This window comes from Lepidochelys olivacea (assembly GCF_965140295.1).
Source record: "Lepidochelys olivacea isolate rLepOli2 genome assembly, chromosome: 11".
Lineage (NCBI taxonomy): Eukaryota > Metazoa > Chordata > Testudines > Cheloniidae > Lepidochelys > Lepidochelys olivacea.
Window position 1 is genome coordinate 68,562,248 of NC_140421.1, and position 20,366 is coordinate 68,582,613.

At 46.2% G+C, this 20,366-nt stretch overlaps 1 protein-coding gene across 1 annotated transcript in view; it reads right to left on the reverse strand.

Annotated features, from left to right (window-relative positions):
* ABCA12 (ATP binding cassette subfamily A member 12) overlaps positions 1 to 20,366 on the reverse strand; it is a gene marked incomplete at its 5' end in the record, with an annotated part of 119,461 nt that overhangs the window by 37,065 nt on the left and 62,030 nt on the right. The window contains 11 exons of the mRNA XM_084643782.1: positions 360 to 489; positions 2,407 to 2,631; positions 6,914 to 7,074; positions 8,098 to 8,294; positions 8,948 to 9,166; positions 11,476 to 11,662; positions 15,249 to 15,404; positions 16,648 to 16,782; positions 16,879 to 16,948; positions 18,120 to 18,449; positions 20,147 to 20,261. Coding sequence (XP_084499908.1) covers positions 360 to 489; positions 2,407 to 2,631; positions 6,914 to 7,074; positions 8,098 to 8,294; positions 8,948 to 9,166; positions 11,476 to 11,662; positions 15,249 to 15,404; positions 16,648 to 16,782; positions 16,879 to 16,948; positions 18,120 to 18,449; positions 20,147 to 20,261 — 1,925 coding nt within the window. The remainder of the gene's footprint in view (positions 1 to 359; positions 490 to 2,406; positions 2,632 to 6,913; positions 7,075 to 8,097; positions 8,295 to 8,947; positions 9,167 to 11,475; positions 11,663 to 15,248; positions 15,405 to 16,647; positions 16,783 to 16,878; positions 16,949 to 18,119; positions 18,450 to 20,146; positions 20,262 to 20,366) is intronic.

Sequence of the window (20,366 nt, forward strand, 5' to 3'; positions counted from 1 at the left end):
AAGAGTGAGTCATAGGGTGGTGATGTAACTTACTCACGGTCACCCATCAGGCCAAGGACCAAACCAGAAATAGAACCTGGTTCTCTTGAATCCCAATCCTGTGTTCTAAGGAAGGACTTATTTATCAGAAGGTGGGTAAAAAAATATATTGAGAACATTTTTTGTGATTCAGACAATTAGAAACCAGTATTATTATAAAACTATTATGTACTGTACTTGTATTGGACAGATGATGATTGGTTGGCTGAAGTTTGGTCTGTATTTAACCAAAGAAAGGAGACAGTGTGTTCACTGCTGAGCCTAGCTGTCATTAATTACACTTGGTATAAATTGGGAATAAAATCACGTTAAATGAGTACCATCTCTTTCAGTGACGCTATCCGTGCTCAGAGACATCTCCTTGGTGTCCATTAGTCCACTGGCCTCTTGGGACAATCCAGGATCATGCTGTTTGTCTTTCTCCAGGTCTTTAGTCAGGTTAAGAAATACCTACAGGACAAGAAAACAAAAGAGAAGAATATTCCAAGTTACAATCATTCCCTAGCATAACAACAAAACAGAACAACCATTCAGCTTGTCTTCTTATCATCCAATTGTGCCCCTGGCCTTCGTGAGACATTGTGAGATTCAGAGACACCCCTCTGAATTAAAGTCCCCTCCCTGCTGTCCTCCTTGCTCTGGGTGAGGTGTAAATTTGCTGCTTTTGATGGAGTGGCTTCCTCTCCACTGTGCACCCTATCAGCTACTTTGGCTAGTGAGTGAGTCTCCACCCACCCAGGTTCCCTCTCTGCCTGTTCACTTGCAGTGGGGCGTACTGAGCAAGAAGCCTTTGCTCACCCCACTGAGAGGGCCTTCCTTCACTGCGGAGTTATCCCGAGTTATCTACACTCGAGTGAGAGGCCATGCTGTGAAATAACACTCGAGTTGCTGTGTCTGCACTGACTTATGTGTGGCACTCTGACTTCTGGGGACACATCCCATGATTCTTAGTGCTGCTGTTACACTTTTTCCCAGTGAATTACAGAAGAACTTGTCTGGGCACATGGGGGGAATTGTGGAAAGGCACTGGAAGACTAACAGCACTCGCGTGGCAGTAGGCTGTATCTGCACGGCAGAATGGTTGTGTTGTCAACTGAAAAGTTGCGTTCCCTCAGGTTTTACCCTATACCCGCTTCAGTCTTGTCTTTACTAGGCAAAAATGGTGTGTTCTTGACTTGAGGTGAAATTGTAGTGAAGACTAGGCAATTTGTGACTTTCACACAAGTCAGCAAGTCGCATTAAGGATTACTGGGAAGCCTAGTTTTTAACTTGACCTGCTGACCCATGTGAAAACCACAAATTACTTTGTCCTTGCTAGGATTTTACCTCAAGTTAATTAACTTAAGAACACACCTTTTTGCCTACTGAAGACACAGCCTCTTGGTCCAGCCAAGTTAAAAGCACTCAAGTTAGGGGGTTTTGTGGGGATGGGCAACACCCATGTTAAGTCAAATTAACTTTGCAGTGAAGACAAGTCCAGGAGATCTGTTCAAGGGGGTAATGGTGGCCTTTTGCCCCCTTACTGCACTGCCAGGAAAGGGCTGTGATAACCTAGCCCTTAATATTTAAAATTTCTTTATGTTTCGCTGAATGCCTGTGTTTGGTGGGAGTTAATGATTCAGCAGTGGGAAATAAATCTTCTTCACAAGAAATGTCAGCAGATTCTCAACACTAGCCTCACAGTGACTTTGGCTAGGATAGAGAAAACACACTTTCTGGGGGTTAGAGTCCAACAGGTCAGACTGGGCACCTGGACCAATGCCTCTCCAGCAGCCCCTATCAGTTTCTGAAGAATTTACTCTTTCATCTGAAAACATTTATGTTAGTGAACTAAAGCTTCTGAATGGGAAACGATGCAGCACTTTCTCTGTGGGTTTGCAGACAGACAGACGGAGACAGTCATTCTGAGTGGCCTATATGGTGTTCACCCTGAAGCATAATGGACAACATACAAAATGTAGATATTATGAACTCTCTCATTCTGATTGTTTCAGCCGAAACACCCTGATTCATTGGGATTGCCAAAAGAAGTTAAGTAGCACAGCACCACTCCCGTTCCCCCCGGCCCATCATCTCTTTTTCCTGGGAAGATACTGAAAAACACTGAGCAAGGTGGGAATTTTTTGGTGAGCCAGAACATTCTCATTGCTGGACTTTAAAAAAAATAGAACTACAACAAAACACAAAACCCAGTGGGCGGGGGGGGAGGGGGGCACCAGCCGACTAACCTACCAAAAACCAACACCACACCATTCCCACCCAGTCGTGTCACTGGTTGGCCCCAAAGCAGAATTATAGATCTTTGGGAAAGTTAATCACAGACTCTCCATATCATTTAATTAAAACTAAAAGATTTTAAACTCATACCTCTTCCACGGTGCTGTCTGAAATGCCATAGCAGCCAATGTGGAGATCACTCAAGCCAGTATCTAGAGCCCTCAGGAGAGACTGATACGCTCCAGAGACTCTGGAGTTGAATGGTGGAAGCACATACACAAGCTCTCCACCAACATCTTCCTTGAGATAAGCTTCTGGGAGGTGTGACTGGATCAGGGAGGTCACTGCTGAGGTGTTGTACTCCTCTGCCAGGTTCTGGTTTGGACACTAGGAAAAGAAGATGTTTCTTGATGATCAAATATCAGTCAGGGGTGCCAGCCTCCTAACCCACGACTTTATCTGCGAGTGTTATGTGAACCGTCTTCAAGACACGAGATTCCAATTTTATCAAAGGCAGATGAAATGGTCTTACAGCTGAGGCACTGGACTGGGCTGCAGGAGATCTGGGTTCAAGGCCTAGCTCTGCCATAGACTTGATTGACCTTGGGCAAGTCACTTAGAGTATGTCTCCACTTCAGCTGAGAGTGAGCTGCCCAGCCTGGGTAGACAGACAAGCACGAGCATGCTCAAAATAGCTGTGTGTATGATAGGTTTCAGAGGGGTAGTCGTGTTAGTCTGTAACAGCAAAAACAACGAGGAGTCCTTGTGGCACCTTAGAGATTAACAGATTTATCTGGGCATAAGCTTTCGTGGGCTAAAACCCACTTCATGCATGGATTGAAAAAACGTATGCAGGTATAAATATACAGCACATGAAAAGATGGGAGTTGCCTTACCAAATGGGGGGTCAGTGCTGATGAGGCCAACTCAATTAGGGTGGATGTGGTCCATTCTCAACAGTTGACAAGAAGGGGTAAATATCAACAGAGGGAAAATTACTTTTTGTAGTTCTAATGAGGCCAATTCAATCATGGTGGATGTGGCCCATTCCCTTCTTATCAACTGTTGGGAATGGGCCACATCCACCCTAATTGAATTGGCCTCTTTAACACTGAGCGCCAACTGTAAGGCAACTCCCATCTTTTCATGTGCTATATATTTATACCTGCCTACATTTTTTCACTCCATGCATCTGATGAAGTGGGTTCTAGCCCACGAAAACTTATAGAATAACAGGGTTGGAAGGGACCTCAGGAGGTCATCTAGTCCAACTCCTTGCTCAAAGCAGGACCAATCCCCAATTTTTTTTTGCCCCAGATCCCTAAATGGCCCCCTTAAGGATTGAACTCACAACCCTAGCAGGCCAATGCTCAAACCACTGAGCTATCCCTCCCCTGAAATAAATTTGTTGGTCTCTAAGGTGCCACAAGGACTCCTTGTTGTTTGTGTGTGTACGAAGCAGCTCCAGCAGAGACTCAGGCTAGCCACCTGAGCTCTAACTCACCCGGCCCCTTGTGTCTCTGCCAAAGCTGCAATGTTCACACAGCTATTTTCAGCCTGCTCGTGCTAGTCTGTGTACCCAGGCTGGGCGGCTCGCTCCCCGCTGCAGTGTAGACATACCTTTAGACCCAGATCTTCAAAAGTAGGTAGGCACTTAATTCCCATTGATTTAAATTGGAGTTCTGCACCTATATCCCTCTGAGGAGCTGAGCCTTACGCTTTCTGTGTCTCATTTCCCACCTGTAAAATGGAGCTAATACTGCTCACTTTGTCTCTCTTATTTATTTAGACTGTGACCTCTTTGGGGCACGGAGTGGCTCTCACTAAGTGTCTGCAAAGCACCCTACCTGGCAGGGCTTCTGATGATACCATAGTATCAATAGCAGATTTCTTCTTCTGTGAAGTGGCAGAACACTCGGCTCCAGGGACGACATTTCCCATGGACTCTCTCCCAACTGCTGAATTTACATTCGACAGGCAGCTTTGCCTTTAACCTCCCATGATATCCTATTCCTCTTTTCGAATGGAGGACGTCTGTGTTTCAGCTTTCAGGGGGGCAAAGAGGGTGGGTCAATGGCCTAGTTAGAGAACTCTCTGCTCTAAGGCAAATTCAAGGCCTCTGCCCCTTGTTAGTCTCTTCCTCCCTGAGCTGGCCCAGCACTCAGCCCCTGGGCCATGGGGGGTTTAGCTGGTCCAGTATCATTTATAAATAGCAGCAGGGTTGACAGCCAGCTCTCTCTGTGGATGGTATGGCTTACTCTGGTAAACCATCATAGACCGCAACACAGGCGCAGAGCGTGGAGTGAGGAGACTGAAGGTCTCATTGTCAGAAGGAACACAGAACCTCTGTAAGACTTTACTCCTGGGGGAATTCTGCACCACTGCACATGCACAGAATTTATGTCCCGTATAGATTTCTTTGCTTCCCCCACAGAAAAATGACTTCCTAACAGGGACGCAAAGCAAAGCACCAAGAGCAGTCATGCAACCCTCCCCAGCAGTATGTTTTGCGGGCCTAGGGCAGCCAGCAGAGAGGTAAATCACTGTGGGGCAGGAGGAGGGACTGACGAAGACCTGGCTGATGGCTCCTACCCTGCGGGCTCAGCTGCTAGTCCCGGCTGGGCTGTGGAGGATGGGACTTCCTCTTCCCTTGCACAGCATCTGGGGCTGGGTCAGATCTACCACCAGATTTCTCCCCCAGCTGAAGGGAGCTCTGCAAACTCCCCCTCAGCCCCCCCCCCCGCTTCCCGCACCCATCACTCCTCCGCTGCAGGAGGAGGGATTCCTGTACAGGGAGCTGCTCCCCCATTCGCCCAACCCCTATGCATCCTGACCCCCTCATACCCAGACCCGCCTGCCAAGCCTCACCCCCGCACTCAGAACCCCCCCCAATAAACCCCACTCCCTCTGCACCTGGACCACCCAGACAAGCCATCTGCACACAGATCCCCACCCTACCGAGCCTGAACCAGCTGCATCTGGACCCCCCACTGAGCCTCCCACACCCATACCCCCTCTGCTGGGCTCTATTCCACCCGCATCCAGACACCCTTCCCCCACTGAGCCCCAACCACCCTCACCGGGACACCCCTGCAGAGTCCCATTACCACTGCATCCAGAACCCCCCACCAAGTCCCTGTGCATCCAGATCCCCCCTGCACCTGGATCCCCCACTGAGCCACCCGCACCCAGATTGCCCCACACAGAACCCTCTCAACCCACACCTGGATCCCCCCACACTAAGCCCCTCCACACTTGGATCCTGCCTTGCTGAGCTTGCCTGGTGCACCTGGCACAGAGGGGCAGGGCTCTGGGGTGTTTCTGGGGTAACCCCAGTCCTTGAGCTGTGTCAGGGTTGGGTGCGGTCTCACCGCTGAGTCCATGTCCCGTGGGCATTGCACAATGATCTCCCACCTCTGTGCAGCCAGTGATACCCAATGCTATGCTGGAGTCTCCACATTTATTTGACAATTAAAATTTGCAAAAATTTAAAATATTGTGTGCAGAATTTTTATTTTTCTGGGGCAGAATTTTTAATTTTTGGCACAGAATGCCCTCAGGAGTAATAAGAGCAGCTACTTGGTAATCAGAAGTGGAGATGCCATGGCCAAGGAAATCCCCCACCCCCATCCACTGGGAAATTTCTCTATTTTCTGGTTACATCCCACTATTTTGTTTCTTGTCCCTTAGCACATCAGACTAAAACCTTGCACACAAAGGCCCCCTTTCAGAAAAGCACTTCAAGCACGTGCCTAACTTTAAGCAAGTGCTTAAGCCCCATTGGCCGAGGCTGAGATTTTCAAAAGCATCAAGAAGGATCAGGGCCACAACTCCCATTGATTTTGAATGTGGGACCTTCATCTGCTTAATCTCTTTCAAGCTTACTTTATGGATAAGCATGACTGCAAGCTAAGAAAGCTGAGAAACACTGGGCCAAGATTCCCAGAGGCTTTCCCTGCTTTAGACAGCGAGGAGGAGAGAAGACTCACCCTTCCCCTAAATTCCCCTTTTGACTCAGCTTCCTGTTCCTTTTGTACCCCACCTGAGCAGCCATGTGACTGGAAGGCATCCATAAATAGGGTGACCAGACAGCAACTGTGGAAAAACGGAACGGGGGTGGGGGTGTAATAGGTGCCTATATAAGAAAAAGTCCCAAAAAACAGGACTGTCCCTTTAAAAACAGGACATCTGGTCACCCTACCCATAAACCCTTTATCTTTTCCCAGTGTGATTAAGTGCTGAATCAGGACTCAAGGTTTCATTTTGATTCACTCCACCACTTATGGCATGTCTGGGGAAACTCAGACTGGCCACTATAGCTATTCCAGAATAATTCCCCAAGTGGGAACTCTTCTGAAATAAAAGTGACTTTATTCTGGACTAATATCATTTTTAATCTGGAAAAAGGGTCCATACATGAGAATTATTCCAGAATAGCTATTCTGGTCAATTTCCACCATGTAGATAACACCTTCTACCAACCTTTCCACAGTGTGCTTGATTTTCATGGGATGCCGTTATTTGCCTCTCTCTTCTCAATTCTGTTTACGATGGAACTCAGGCCCCTTGAAGGTATTTCAAATTGGGCAACCAAAACCACTCGTTATTTCTGAAAATTTCAGCCTAAACCTCTTCAGTTCCCAACACAGTTACAAACCTTCTTCTTAGTGAGAGTCAGGTGGTATCCATCACCGAACGTTTCTTTGAGGTAGAATGGAGACCCACAGCATTTGAGTCCTCCATGTTCCAGGAACGCAATTCGATCACTCAAAACTTCCGCTTCATCCAAGTGATGGGTAGAGAGAATAATTGTTCGGCCTGGAAAATGCATATGAAAACAAAACAAAAGACACATGATAGAATAAATGGAGATTTTGAAATATGTGGTACAGGCAAAAGACAGTCAAATGAGGGCTACAGACAGTGCATTGAATATCATATGTACATGTCTAGAATTAATAGTGGAGTTGATTAAGAGGCAATATTAGGAAGAAACTGAAAGCTCCCCTAAGCACTATGGCAGAGTTAATTTTTCAAAGTGAATTTAGCGGAAGATAACAGGAGCCCATCGAGGGTCTCAAAAGACCCTATTCCCCATAAAGCCCAGCTCTTTGTGGTCTCCATATCTCATAGTCCATGGAGGTTTTTAGAGAGGCAGAAAAAGGTGGTACCAATGGATCTTCCACCAGCTATAGATCCAGAGGTGCTTGGGCTATGGAGCTTCATCCATCCCTGTGGCTGGAGTAATGCCCAGGGAGCAGTCCTGCTGCTACTTCATAGCCCAGGGAGAAGGATTCTGGCCTGGTTGAACCATTCAGCCCTCAGACTAGTCACTTGGGTGCTAGTACAAGATCGGGCATGAATCATGTGGACTGTCAGTCAGGCCCCTTTCATGAAATTGTTACAATAATTAAGACTTCGAGAAAACTGCTCCCTCCTTGATAAATGTATTATAATTCTTCTGGAAATATTTTTCAAGGACTGGGGACCTGGTCCAAAACCCACTGAACACTCTAATTCACTTAAATGAGCTTTGGATCAGAGCCTGGATGAGGGACACAATTGCTTGGCCAAGCCTGTCCGTACCCATTCTTGAACATCCAACCATTTTCCAACCAACCCTAATCCTGCCATTAGCAGCAAGGGCAACTTTTACCTGCCAGGGCCCCCATTTCTAACTGTGGCTACTGCTGCTGGATTTTCATGTGTAAGAATCTTGGGTAATGTTTTCAAAAGCAACAAAGGACCCTAAGCCCCATTTTCAAAAGTGATGTAGCCACTTAGGAGCTTAAATCACTTGGGTGCATTTAAAAAATGCTACCCCGAGTATCTTTGCAGTACCTTTTTTATTTTTCGATATAATCTCCCAAATACTCCTCCGAGAGCATGGGTCCACACCAGTGGTTGGTTCATCCAAGATCACGACCCTTGATCCACCAAGGAGAGCTATCGATATAGACAGCTTTCTTTTCATCCCTCCCGACAGGGAGCCAGTTAGTTTGTGACGATGGCTGTACAAGCCAGTATCCTTCAGAGTCCTTCAAAACGCAAAAAAGCCCCCAAAGGCTGCAGTTCAGTTATTTAGCAAAAGGAAGGGAATCTGAATGCATCAAGCAACATTAACACAAATGAAAAACTGCTCAGGCATGAACTGCCACGCAGAATTGTCATAATGCAGCACGATAGTTTAACATGTAGCTCAGACACAGGGGGGGTGTTTTTTAGGATGCTTCAAAAATTCCATCTGACATGTCAAGGTTAAGGGCAGGATCTTGCGGCTGGAGAACACAAAGTGCCAGATTCACTGGTAGGTTCCTGGTCTTTGCATGTTTTGGTGACACAAAGCAGCTCTAATCCCATTTTAGCTGGCTCGTTGGAGCTCTGTCTCTGGAGTGGTGCAAAGTACCTGGAACCATACTGGGGAATCTCATCAAGAAGAATATCTACAGCTGATTGTAAGTTCCTTGGGACAGGGTCCATGTTTTCCTAGCTCCAAAGATTTTAGGCCAAAAGGGATACTATAGTAACCTAGCCTGACCTCCTGCTTAACACCGGCTGTAGAATTTTACCCAGTGATTCCTGCATTGAGTCCAACCACTTGTGGTGACTATTACAGCCATACTCTGCATTAACATGCGAGAACACTGTAGGTGACACATGCTGAGGGAGTGTGGCATCCGCATTATCAGACCTTTTCACTTCCTCATCCAGCTCCTGCTCACTCCAGTGCGGGACTTTGATGTAGCCATAGAGCAGCAAATGTTCCTTGGCAGTGAGGCAACTAAATAGCACGTTGTGCTGCATGCAGACACCCATGTTCTTCCTGATGAGGTCCTGATCGGTTCTGATATCCTTGCCATAAACAAATATCGTGCCTGATGATGCAGGAAACAGCCCTGTCAAAATAGATCTGGGAGAAAAAAGAAAATGGCGTAAACAAATGCGGAGATTCTCTTCCCCAGGGGCTCGCTGAGCGCCTAGCAGAATTCCCCTAGCGGGACTCCTAATATAACTCTCCTTGATTTAGTGCAAGGCAGCCACATTCCAGCTGCCAAGGGCAAGTCCCAGACAGCTCTGGGGGCCTACAGCATGAGGAAAGACTGGACTGACCTGTGCAGCCAGGTAAAGAGAAAGGGAGCAAGAGGTATCCCCACTTCACCTTTTTATCCCTCCCCTGTTGCCATTCACAAAGGCTCCACATCATGGCAACGCTCCTTTCCGCCAATGAGGACAAGACAGTTCCCTTCAGAGCCTGTCAGCTCTGTGTCTTTGCTGGGGAGCCCATAAGAGGGTTATTCTATAACAGCAACACGCTCAGGGTCTGATGGCCCAGAGTCAAGGGGCCAAAGCTCAGGTTCTGAACTCAGATCCTCTTTGTGGAAGCACATTGCTCTGCCATCAGGCTACCGGGCTTACCCCACACTTAGATAAATATGGACCCCTGAGCTGCTGTTTAGTTACTGAAAAACCACATTGTGAAGATCACTCTAAATTTTAGAGAGTTTTAGCTGCACTATCTAGTGACCTCCAAATTGCTGGTAACCACATTGGCTTTGAAAGTGAGAGTTCACTGAGTTCACTGCCATTCTTAGCAAGAAAAAGAGCAAATCGTAGACTTCCAGACAAAATACCTACAGTGAGCACCTCATGTAGTTCAGGTCTCCATCCAGTAGGTTAGTTCAGGCAAATAATTACCTACCCAGTAATACCCAGTGGAACTGAGGAAAGTACTTTCTCCCCAGAATGACTACTAATGCAATATAGGTCGCTTTCAGAGACTTCCTGTAGGGTTTAAAAGGAGAAGCTATTTCTCAAGCTGCCCCTTGGCCTTTCCAGCTGCTGCTAAGCCCTGAGCAAGAGCTCTTCATTCCCTTGGGACTCCAAACCCTCCTTTAATTGCATTTAAAAAAGGAAAAGAAAGGAACCTGTGACCCCTGCTCATCCCCGTCAGAATTTGCCAGAGCTCTCAAGTTCCAGAAAGTCACTATGATTATTCTCACACTATCTCTCTCTGTGATCTCCTCGGCGGATACAGGATGAATTAGTAATCCAGAGTCATAAGGTGTGTCTGCCTTTGTGGGTTCAGTCCTCCTAGGGATCTCTTTACTTATCAGCTTAATGTACTGTCCGGGTAACACCTACATGTTCGTCATTCCTGGGCCTTTCAGTTGTTGCAAGGTTTGGTATGCTGTGCCTATCGCTCTAATGCTGGGGTGCTGTGGAAGGGAAGGAGGGCCTTGTGTTAAGTCTGCAGCATAGGACTCCAGAGAGGTGGGCTTACAATGGAGAACTCTGGGTTTCATACTCTCTAACCTAGGCACCTGTGTGACTGATGGAGCTGCTCCTGGAACAGTCATTCCCCAGCCTAGTGCACCACAGAGGACATGTTTGGGGAGCTAGGATGGATGTCAATTGTGGGGTGGAGTTCCATTGTGCTACATTGCTCTTGTTGTGATGTAGGGTTCCTTAGGCTGCTCTAACTCCTGCTGCTTTTACGCATGCCTGGATTCTCCACAGACCAGTTCACAGCGCCGGAGGTGTAAACAGCTCCTGGGGGGCTCATCATCCCACCCTAGTGCTGAGCACAGCTTGGACGCAGGGGAAATCCAGTCCTACAGGTCTGTTCTAAGATTCATTATTTTAAAATCCTAATAATGAAAACATGCAAACCTGGCAGAACTGAAAGGCCAAAATAGATTAACCCATTGCTCTTCCCAGCCCAGCAGACTCATTTGCTTTTCATTTAAATACGCAGCCATTAAGCTTCTTCCCAATACTGCTGCAGCCTGGGATATGAGCCAATCAACCGCTGCTTTTGAGAGCAAGTTGCCATGGGCACCAAAGTGCCATGGAACTTGCAGTCACTGCTGTGCTATATAATATTATAGGAATTCCATTAGATTAGGACGCACCCAATGACTATTATGGCTTTTAATTCTGTTTCCTCGATATCAGGAGAGATCACTTTCCCCTGTTAAAATGCTCTAAACCAGTACGGTCAGACTCCAAAGTAGAAAAACACCCTTATCTATCACAGGGGGGATGGACAAGGGGCAAGGTACACCATGTACGATAATTACAAAAAGACCAAATCAAAGAAGACATCTTATCCAGACCTTATAACACTGAGAACTCCCATTTGTTCTTTCACTCATCCCCACTCGCAACACAGACCCATTTGACGCAGCGTCTAATAACCACTCTTCAAGAGAGACATACATTGTCGTTGTTTTTCCAGCTCCATTGTGCCCCAGCAAGGAGGTGATGTTTTCTTCATAGAAGTTCAGGCTGAGGTTCTCAACGGCAGCTTTGGAGCCATAGGTCTTTGTTATTCCATGAAGAGAGACTCCCACGGTGAGGTTGGGGGGTTCAGGCTCGAGGTTAGGAGGAAGGGCACTTTTGACATCTAAAAAAAGAACCAGAAGAGATAACTTATGACTTTATATATGTGGCTATGGACCTTTTTATCGAGAAAAGGTATAGGGCTTTTTATAAAGAACAGTAAAGAGAAATACATTCTTGTCAGCTGAAAACTTGGGAACATTCCCTGGTATTTGCATCATTTTTGAACTTTCCAATATTTCTCCCTCTAACTTCCTACAGCTTCAAACTTCCATGATTGTATGTGGTGCTGTAGATGTGTTGGTCCTATCACCCCACACTGGAACCCATACAGGGTATCATTGAACAATTACAACCCCTACTCGATGGGGACTACATCTTAAAAGACATCTTTCCCGAAGCCCCTCTTCTGGCCTTCAAACAACCTTCAGCCTCTCCAGACTCATCATCAGAAGCAAGCTTCCCAGAGACCAGCACACAGCAACTCAAAGCGGCACCAGACCCTGCCAGAACAACAGATGCCAAACCTGCAGACAGCTCCACTGCTATGATGATCAACACCCTCCCGCAACAAACCTTTCAAGGTCCATGGGTCCTACACATGCCTATCACCACATATGATGTGCCTCATCCAGTGCACTAAATGCCCCACTACCAACAATGTGGGTGAAACCAGACAATCACTGCACTCTCCAATGAACTCTCACAGGAAAATGAGAAAAGAAAAAACACCCTGTCACCTGGGCTGAACATTTCTCACAAAACTATCACTCTATATCGGACCTCTCAGTCCTCGTCCTCAAAGGAAACCTGCACAGCACCTTCAAAGGACGAGCCTGGGAGCTTACATTCATTACTCTGCTAGACACTAAAAATCACGGGCTGAACAGAGGCACTAGTGGATTTATGGCTTATTACAGCAATCTACAATCCACACAACCGCCCCCTCCCCAACCTCCCGACAAGCTGCCTTTTCCTCACACCCTTTCCTTTCCTCCCTGTGACTGGAGGGTTGTCAATTGGCCGTTTCACCTTGAATGGCCCCTGGAAATGTGTGTGAACTACTTATGTTAAATAATCTGTTCCATCTTGTGTTTAGCTGTGACACTCGGAGTACATTTCCCAGACCCGATGAAGAGCTCTGTGTAGCTCGAAAGCTTGTCTCTCTCACCACCAGAAGTTGTTCCAATAAAAGATCTTACCTCCTCTACCTTGTCTCTCTACAGCTTATAACAACACATACCAGTAAAAATTAATCAGTTTATAAGTGGCCCCATGCCCATGCCACCTAACGCAAATAATGCTCAATAAATACACAACTGTCTGAGGAGGGAGGGTGTGTCGAGTGGCAGGGTACTTAACTGGGAGTCAAGACACCCGGGGCGGCACATTTGTATAATTTTTGGTGGTGCCCAGAATAGGTCTAAGTACCTAAAAGAAAAAAGAAGGGTCCGAGGTGGAAAGGCAGGGTCAGGGTCAGCCTGCCCTGGCCCTAAAAGGGGGTCACTAGGACCCTGCGGCAGCAGTTGATGCCTGGAGCCAGCACAGCAGAGCACAGGGTGGAGCTGCAGGGGGCAACCACCAGCTTGAGACAGGGATGCTCTGGGGTCCAGGGGAGGCGCCCGGGGCAGCAAGTGGGGTCCGGGAGACACTTGGAGGAGATGCGTGGGGGCAGCAGGTGGGGCTGGGAGAGAGACCTGGCCCCAAACATTGGTGGAGCTGGGCCCCTGGGCCCTGAATATTGCTGGAGCCTGGGCACCATGGGCCCATGTAACTCGCCGCCCCTGCCTGGGCTCTATTCATGGTTTGATGACTGACCTGTCCATGACCTTGCTCAAGACACTTCCACTACTTCTCTCCCCCCGCCCACCTCCCTTTGTCTGTCTTGTCTGTTTTGTCTGTTTGAAGGGTGAGCTCCTTCGGACCAGGACTGTCTCTCATTAGGCCTCGCTGGGGGTGGGGGAGCAATCGTGGTTGGGGCCTCTAGGCACTTTTTTGTAAAAATTAATTATTATCATTAGTAGTAATAATGATGCTAATTTAACTGTCTGCATTGTACTCTCATTATTTTAGCTGCTGCTATTCCTGTTCATATTATAAAAAGCCATTATTTGAAATAATAAGCACTTTATGAACACGAGAAGCATTATATAAGAACGAAGCGTTTAACCCGTCTTCACTAATCAATCAGTTTGTTCAACACCCCTATCAGGAAGGTAGGGAAGGGTTACAGTGCTAAACACATTGTACAAACAAGGAAACTGAGGCTCTCTCTAAACTAGCACTCTTATTGGTAAAACTTTTGTCGGTCGGGGGTGTGAAAAAAACACCCCCAGGCAACGTAATTTTCACCGACAGGCGCACCGGTGTGTACAGAGCTGTGTCGGTGGGAGACGCTTTCCCACCGACATAGCTACCGCCGCTCATTGGGGGTGGTTTAATTCAATTATATATTAAATTAATGAAGCTCTCTCCCATTGGCACAGAGCGGCTACATGGGAAACCATACAGTGGCACAGCTGCAGCGATAGAGCTGCGCTGTTGTAAGGCTTCCAGTGTAGACACAGCCTCACAAAGAGCTGAAGTGACTTGCCCTAGGCCCCAGAGGGAGTAAAAGCGAGGACTAAAACTCAGCAGATCCTGGCTCTGTGCTCAGATGCTTCTGAAGAAGACAAACTAAAGAAATTTATGTTACAAACTGATTAAAAAGAAACAGACATGGAATTATGTCCTGCCATCCTTAATCCCTTGCCACTTGTCTGAGATAACGCCTTAGGTCCTGATCCTGAAAACACTTGCTACAAAGCATAGTGAGAATAGTCTAACTGGTTTTCATATGATTTCTCAAGGCAGTAAGCACTAGGCTTGATAGCAGTTGTGGGATTGGATCCATCACTCCCTGACGTCAATGTAAGGGGTTTTTTGTTAAGCTTGTAGTTAACTAAATAATATTAGCTCAGCTTTCCAGAATTGAAGGTATTCCCTAAAACACGCATAGGGCATGCTAAAAATACCAAGCAAACCGTGACAGGTTGCAGAATAGCAGCCATGTTAGTCTGTATTCGCAAAAAGAAAGGGAAGACTTGTAGCACCTTAGAGACTAATCAATTTATTTGAGCATAAGCTTTCGTGAGCATCCAATGAAGTGAGCTGTAGCTCACGAAAGCTTACGCTCAAATAAATTCGTTAGCCTCTATGGTGCCACAAGTACTCCCTTTCTTCAAGCAAACCATATTTATGTACCTTAGGTAAACCTAGCAAGCTTTTAAATACAGGCATCCCTTTTGTCAAAGGCAAACCTGCATTTGCATGCCCAAACTAAGTAATTGCACCCCTCTAAGATTGCATGGGCCAGTGTCAAGTTTGCACATAGACATGGCAGAGCGGGTGTACTTAACCCGGTCATTCTGGTTTTAGATAAGGAAAGGTTTCAGAGTTATCCCTTACATTTAACAACTGGGCTACCACTGCAACCAGCAATCTCTCCAGTACAGGAATGGACTTGTTAAGTATTTAACAAGTCCATTCCTGTACTGTCCATTCCTCTGGACAAACATTGCCTACACACGACATGGCGCCCCCGTTGTAAACTTAGCTTCATATAGCGCTTGCCGGGGTTACCATCATTAACAATTCTAGTAGGCACGTACACATCTTACTGGCGAATGCAGCCTCTTTTCTGAGCAAGAGTTTGGTGAAGAGGAGTCCGCATCTCTTCTCATTCCATAATGGTCTGTCACCGTAGCTTTCGGCCCAGTAGGAGGGAAGCAATGGGAAATACCATGGGGCAGCCATGCCATATTTTCCTGCAACCATAAACAAAAGGAAAAAGGAGGAAAGAAGCAAATTGAAGTGTATGCTCGTTGACATCTTACAGAAAGTACTGGCTGCGACTGCGCACTGGTGAATAGCAAAGATAAAGTCCGGAGGAGTTTATCCTCGCCTTGATGCCCACGTGTACGATTGGTAACTCCTGTATAGGATTTTTCTCCGCTTGCATAGTAGGAAGTATTGTGTAATATATTATCCTGAGTAATTTCATAGTCAGATGGAAGGAGCACTTTACTTTTCTTCCCAGGCCCACTGTAGGTGTCTGTACACTGATAGACCATTTCACCAGCCAGGGAAGGGAAACAAACACCACATCCAAGTCCTTTAAAGCCCCTTGCCTCAGGGCATGAGTTATTGTGTGAAATGAAAGGAGCCGTAGGACACAAAATAAAACAACTCCACTGACAAACATCGGCACCGACTTCTGCTCCCACTGGTGGGTGCTTGATCCCCCTCTGCCCCCACCCCTGCCCCCATTCCAACCCCTTCCCCAAAGTCCCTGCCCCAACTCTGCCCCCTCCCTGCCCCTATTCCGACTCCTTCCCCAATCCCTGCCCCGGCCTCACCTCTTCCCTGTCTCCTCCCCTGAGCGCGCCATGTTCCCGCTCCTTCCCTCCCTCCCCACCCCCGGAGCAGCCAAACAGCTGTTTGGTAGCGGCCAGGGGGAAGCGCTGGGAGGTAGGTGGAGGAGCGGGGACATGGCATGCTCAAGGGAGGGGGGGGGGGAGAGGAGCTTGGCTGCCAGTGGGTGCAGAGCACCCACTAATTTTTCCCCGTGAGTGCTCCAGCCCAAGAGCACCCACGGAGTCGGCTCCTATGCTGACAAATACTGGCTACATCCCCAAAGGCTTTTCCCTGGCTTCCATCAGCCAGGGGAAAAGATACGCAGCCTTTCCCAGCACAGCTTCTTATATAGCCCACCTAGCCATGTGACCGGCAGGGACCCCCTAACCCTTTCTGGGCTGCTGCGTCACCCTGTCACAGTTTCATTACACCTCTCAGATACCCAGTCACAACTGGAACCCAGGGACACCCCCTAAGCTATTACTGTGTGTCACATACAATTAAAAAGCAAATCACGCCTCCTTGATCTACAAGTGGAGGGCGCTGCCGAGGACAGATCTACCCACTCCCATGAATTCTGGAATCCGCCAGGGCTGATTTATAATTTTCAAGGGAGACTGTGTGGCAGTCGCCTGTAATACTTGGCATTCTTACCTGGGAAAACATTCCTAATGTACCAGCCCAGAATGAAATAGATGAAAGAGTCTATCAGAATTAGCCAGCACATCCAGCCAAAAGAAGTATTGTCGCCAGACATGGGTGAGCTATACATATTGTCCCATTGCAGGCCTGTAGTAAAGATATAGAGAATATAGTGTGAAATATGTTGATGAAGTATCACCGTCATGAAGGAGCAAAACTTAGTTTCATATGTCCCCTACTTACCTATGCCCTGTTCCTCATAACGAGCAATGTACTGACTTGCATAACTGAATGCAGTTGGGGACAACAGGCTCTGTGGAACAAATTGGAAAACAAAATTACTGAAGAATTCACAAAAAAACCTTCACTGGGCCTGATCCAGTGGCCAGAGATGTGGCAGCAAATCTTTCCCCTGACTTCAGTGAGCACTGGATCAAACACATTATTGATAAAATTTTCAGTGGTGGTCTCTAAAAGTGCCCCTATGATTTTGCATATGCAGTTGCTTCTTTGTGCAAAAACATGCATTTGTACACAAAAATCAGACAGTTCAATATCTTACGCAAGCAGTATTCACAAAGAGAGGATTTTGGCCGATACAAAATTTTGAAAAATTGCAACTTTGCAAGTTAATCAGTCAGTCAGAATTACTTGAAGCACGGGGCAAAATTAATCCACTGAATTCTGTGGACTTATGTTTGCTCATGCAAGCAATGAATTTTGCTTTTGGGACCTAAACATCTATGATTCCAGAGAAAATTTTGTCTCCAGTCAGAGGTTTTTACTTATGAGACTAATACCTTGACTTTATACAGTCCAAGCAATGAGAAAGGTACTCCCGTATGCCAAAATGACACTAAGGCCCAGATCCCCAGGGGTATTTAGGCTCCCAATTTGAATTGAAAGCAGTGGACATTAGGAGCCTAAATGTATTTGAAGATTTGGGTGTAACTGCTTTACATTGTGGGATCCCAATGGAGTGCAGGATCTGAGGTTTCCATTGCAGGACAGAGATGCGTTAGCCAGTGAGATGTTTTGCCCCTCCTGCTAAATCCTTTTATTCCATATCTCAGTTCAGAAAGGAACTGATATCTGATCTTGTTTTTTCTCTTTTGGAGCAAGCATTACGTTATAATTCTTGAGGTCTGGTTTCATTGCTATGTAAAGGGGAATTTGAGGTTTGTGCAATCACCGAATTGGCAGCGCCAGGTGTAATGAAGTCAGCAACCTTCCCTTAAAGCGCTGACAGAATCCCTCATTTCTATCCATAACAGCCTTGCTAGTCTAGCTGTGGGTAGCTCTTGATCAGAACCTGGAGAATTCTACCTTGTGTCACGTTGTGCAGTGGCTTGGTGATGTCCCTAAGCAGAGTCTAGAATGAAGCCACTCAGCTCACATTCATTTGTGACCCTCGGGAGCACCAGAAGCAAATGTCTGCTGCCAGACACCCCCACCCCTTTATTTTAATGAGAAAAAAAACTTACCAGCAGACTCTTCACTGAAAAGCTCAAATGATTCTCAATTACCAGCAGCACAATGAAGGGAGAAAAGGTGAGGCTGTAGATAAGGCTGCCAACCAAGGCGGCGATGTTGGTGTTGTTGAAGAAGACACTGATGAGGTAGCACATGGCTATGATGGAGAGGCTGTAGTCCATGAGGTACAGGAACAGAATCACCACATTGATTTTGGGCAGGATGTTGCCAACTTTCAGTATAATGATGAGAAACATGACTGTGATTAGAAGGAAGGTGGCGCTTTCAATGAACCAGGCAATGAAATGGCTGCTGGAGTTGACACCCATCATCTTCATGTACTATGGAAAAGAAGGCAGAAAAGGGACAGCTGTTTATTAAGAGATATTTCTGATTATATACTTGTCACTGAAATACTTCTCTCTCTTCTCACACTCTGGATAGTGCATGAAATTAGAGCATGCCCTCTCTAATATTGGCATATGCTCTACTTATAAACCAGTGTAGCCTAGCAAATTTGCATCTTCGGACTATCCTGTGTTTGCAGAACAGTCCAGTAAAAGAGTGACATGTCCCAGAAGGTATACATGGCCCCCAAAATCCAACGCAAATACTAACATTAGCCTCTCGTATAAGCCTATAGTATTCGTTGCTTTTCTAAAACATTTTGAGTATATTTTAAAAGACTATTGAGTGGTTTTACTGCAAAGACACTTTTAAAATCTCAACCAAGGACCTCATTGTAAAAGAAAAAGTCAATTTCCTCATTTCCCTCTTACCTAACACTAGAAATCCAGAGCCTCCTGGTATAAACAGACACTGCTGCAACAAAGGCTCACTCATTTACATCAGCTGTGAACCTGGCCCTCTCAGCTTTAGTAGCCTAAGAATATTATGTGCTGCAAGAGAAACCACATTTACAGCTCTTTTCTATAACTGATGCGACTGGTTACATTTCTAACAAGCCTGCCGCTACTCTGGTTCCTGTGGAAAATGGCATGAAAGCTGCGATCAATTAGATCAATCAATTAATTGGTTTTGGGTTGTTTTAAGAAAAGAACTCATGAAATTTCCTTCAATTTTTGTAAGTGTCCATTAGTTTAAGACATTTTTTGGTGATCCAGCAGCTGTTTCCATGGGAATGGTAACAGGAACAGATCTGTCTGAGTTCTTGTTGATTGCTGAGGGTTAGGCTTGCAAAAGCTCTTTGGCTCTCAAGGCTGTAGTCCATGTTCACTTTGAAAATCCAATTAAATTATGGCAGGGAAAAGAACTTCACTTTGCTTTCAATGCTATTATTTTCCCTCTGGTAGGCGCAATGAGCCAAGAGCTCTCTTTCGCAAGAGATGATGTAAAATACAACACCTGGGGCATTGTACTGGCTGGGGGCCTGCCCCAATTTCAGCCTCTCCTTTAGATACCCAGGGAACATTGTGTCTCCTGAGTTTGCAAACCCCTCCTGATCACACGGGGTATGGGTCCAATCAGGAACACAAGAGACGAGCCATGAGACTTATGTGACTAGATTGCCCTGAGCGACCTTTCAGGAAAAAGTCAAGATAACAGAAGATTTGCAAGACAGTTTACACAAACAGAGCAGTTCCAGCAAACCATTGCAGCACGTTCAGAAACACAGGTTAAACTTGAACCAGGCTGTATATAAGTTGATTTTAGGTTGAACGTTTCATATAGCTGTCCCCCATTCCTCACTGAATAAAACCACTAACAACACATCGACAGCTTGTCATCCCCACCCACCTAAATGGAAACACGCAGCAGGAGTTGGTTTATTTGCAGAAACTCTGTCAGGAGTTGGTTTATTTGCAGAAACTCTGTCAGCCGCCAGCTCTCATTTTAACAAAGAAAGTAAGTGATTTCCCTTCAACTACAATTCATTCATTTCATTGACTCCATACATTTACATGTTTAACATGTGCATTTTATACATTGAAAACGGGGCTTTTAACACTTATGTTGCTCCAGTCAATGTCACATTATCTTCTAGATAGAAAATCTAGTCATAATTTCATTACTGTACCTCATATAGCCTTAGATCTTTCTCTTGAACAAGCTTTTTCACAAAAGCAGCTATAAACAGTGACCAAGCAGCCATCAGAGCAAATGGAAGAGAGTAGGTCACACTGCTTAAGAACCTGTAAAAGACAAATGCAGGATTTAGCTGAATAGAAAATGTGCTGGATTGGGATTTATGAAGAATATACTTTTCAAACTAATACTCTTTGCAGAGGAAAACCATG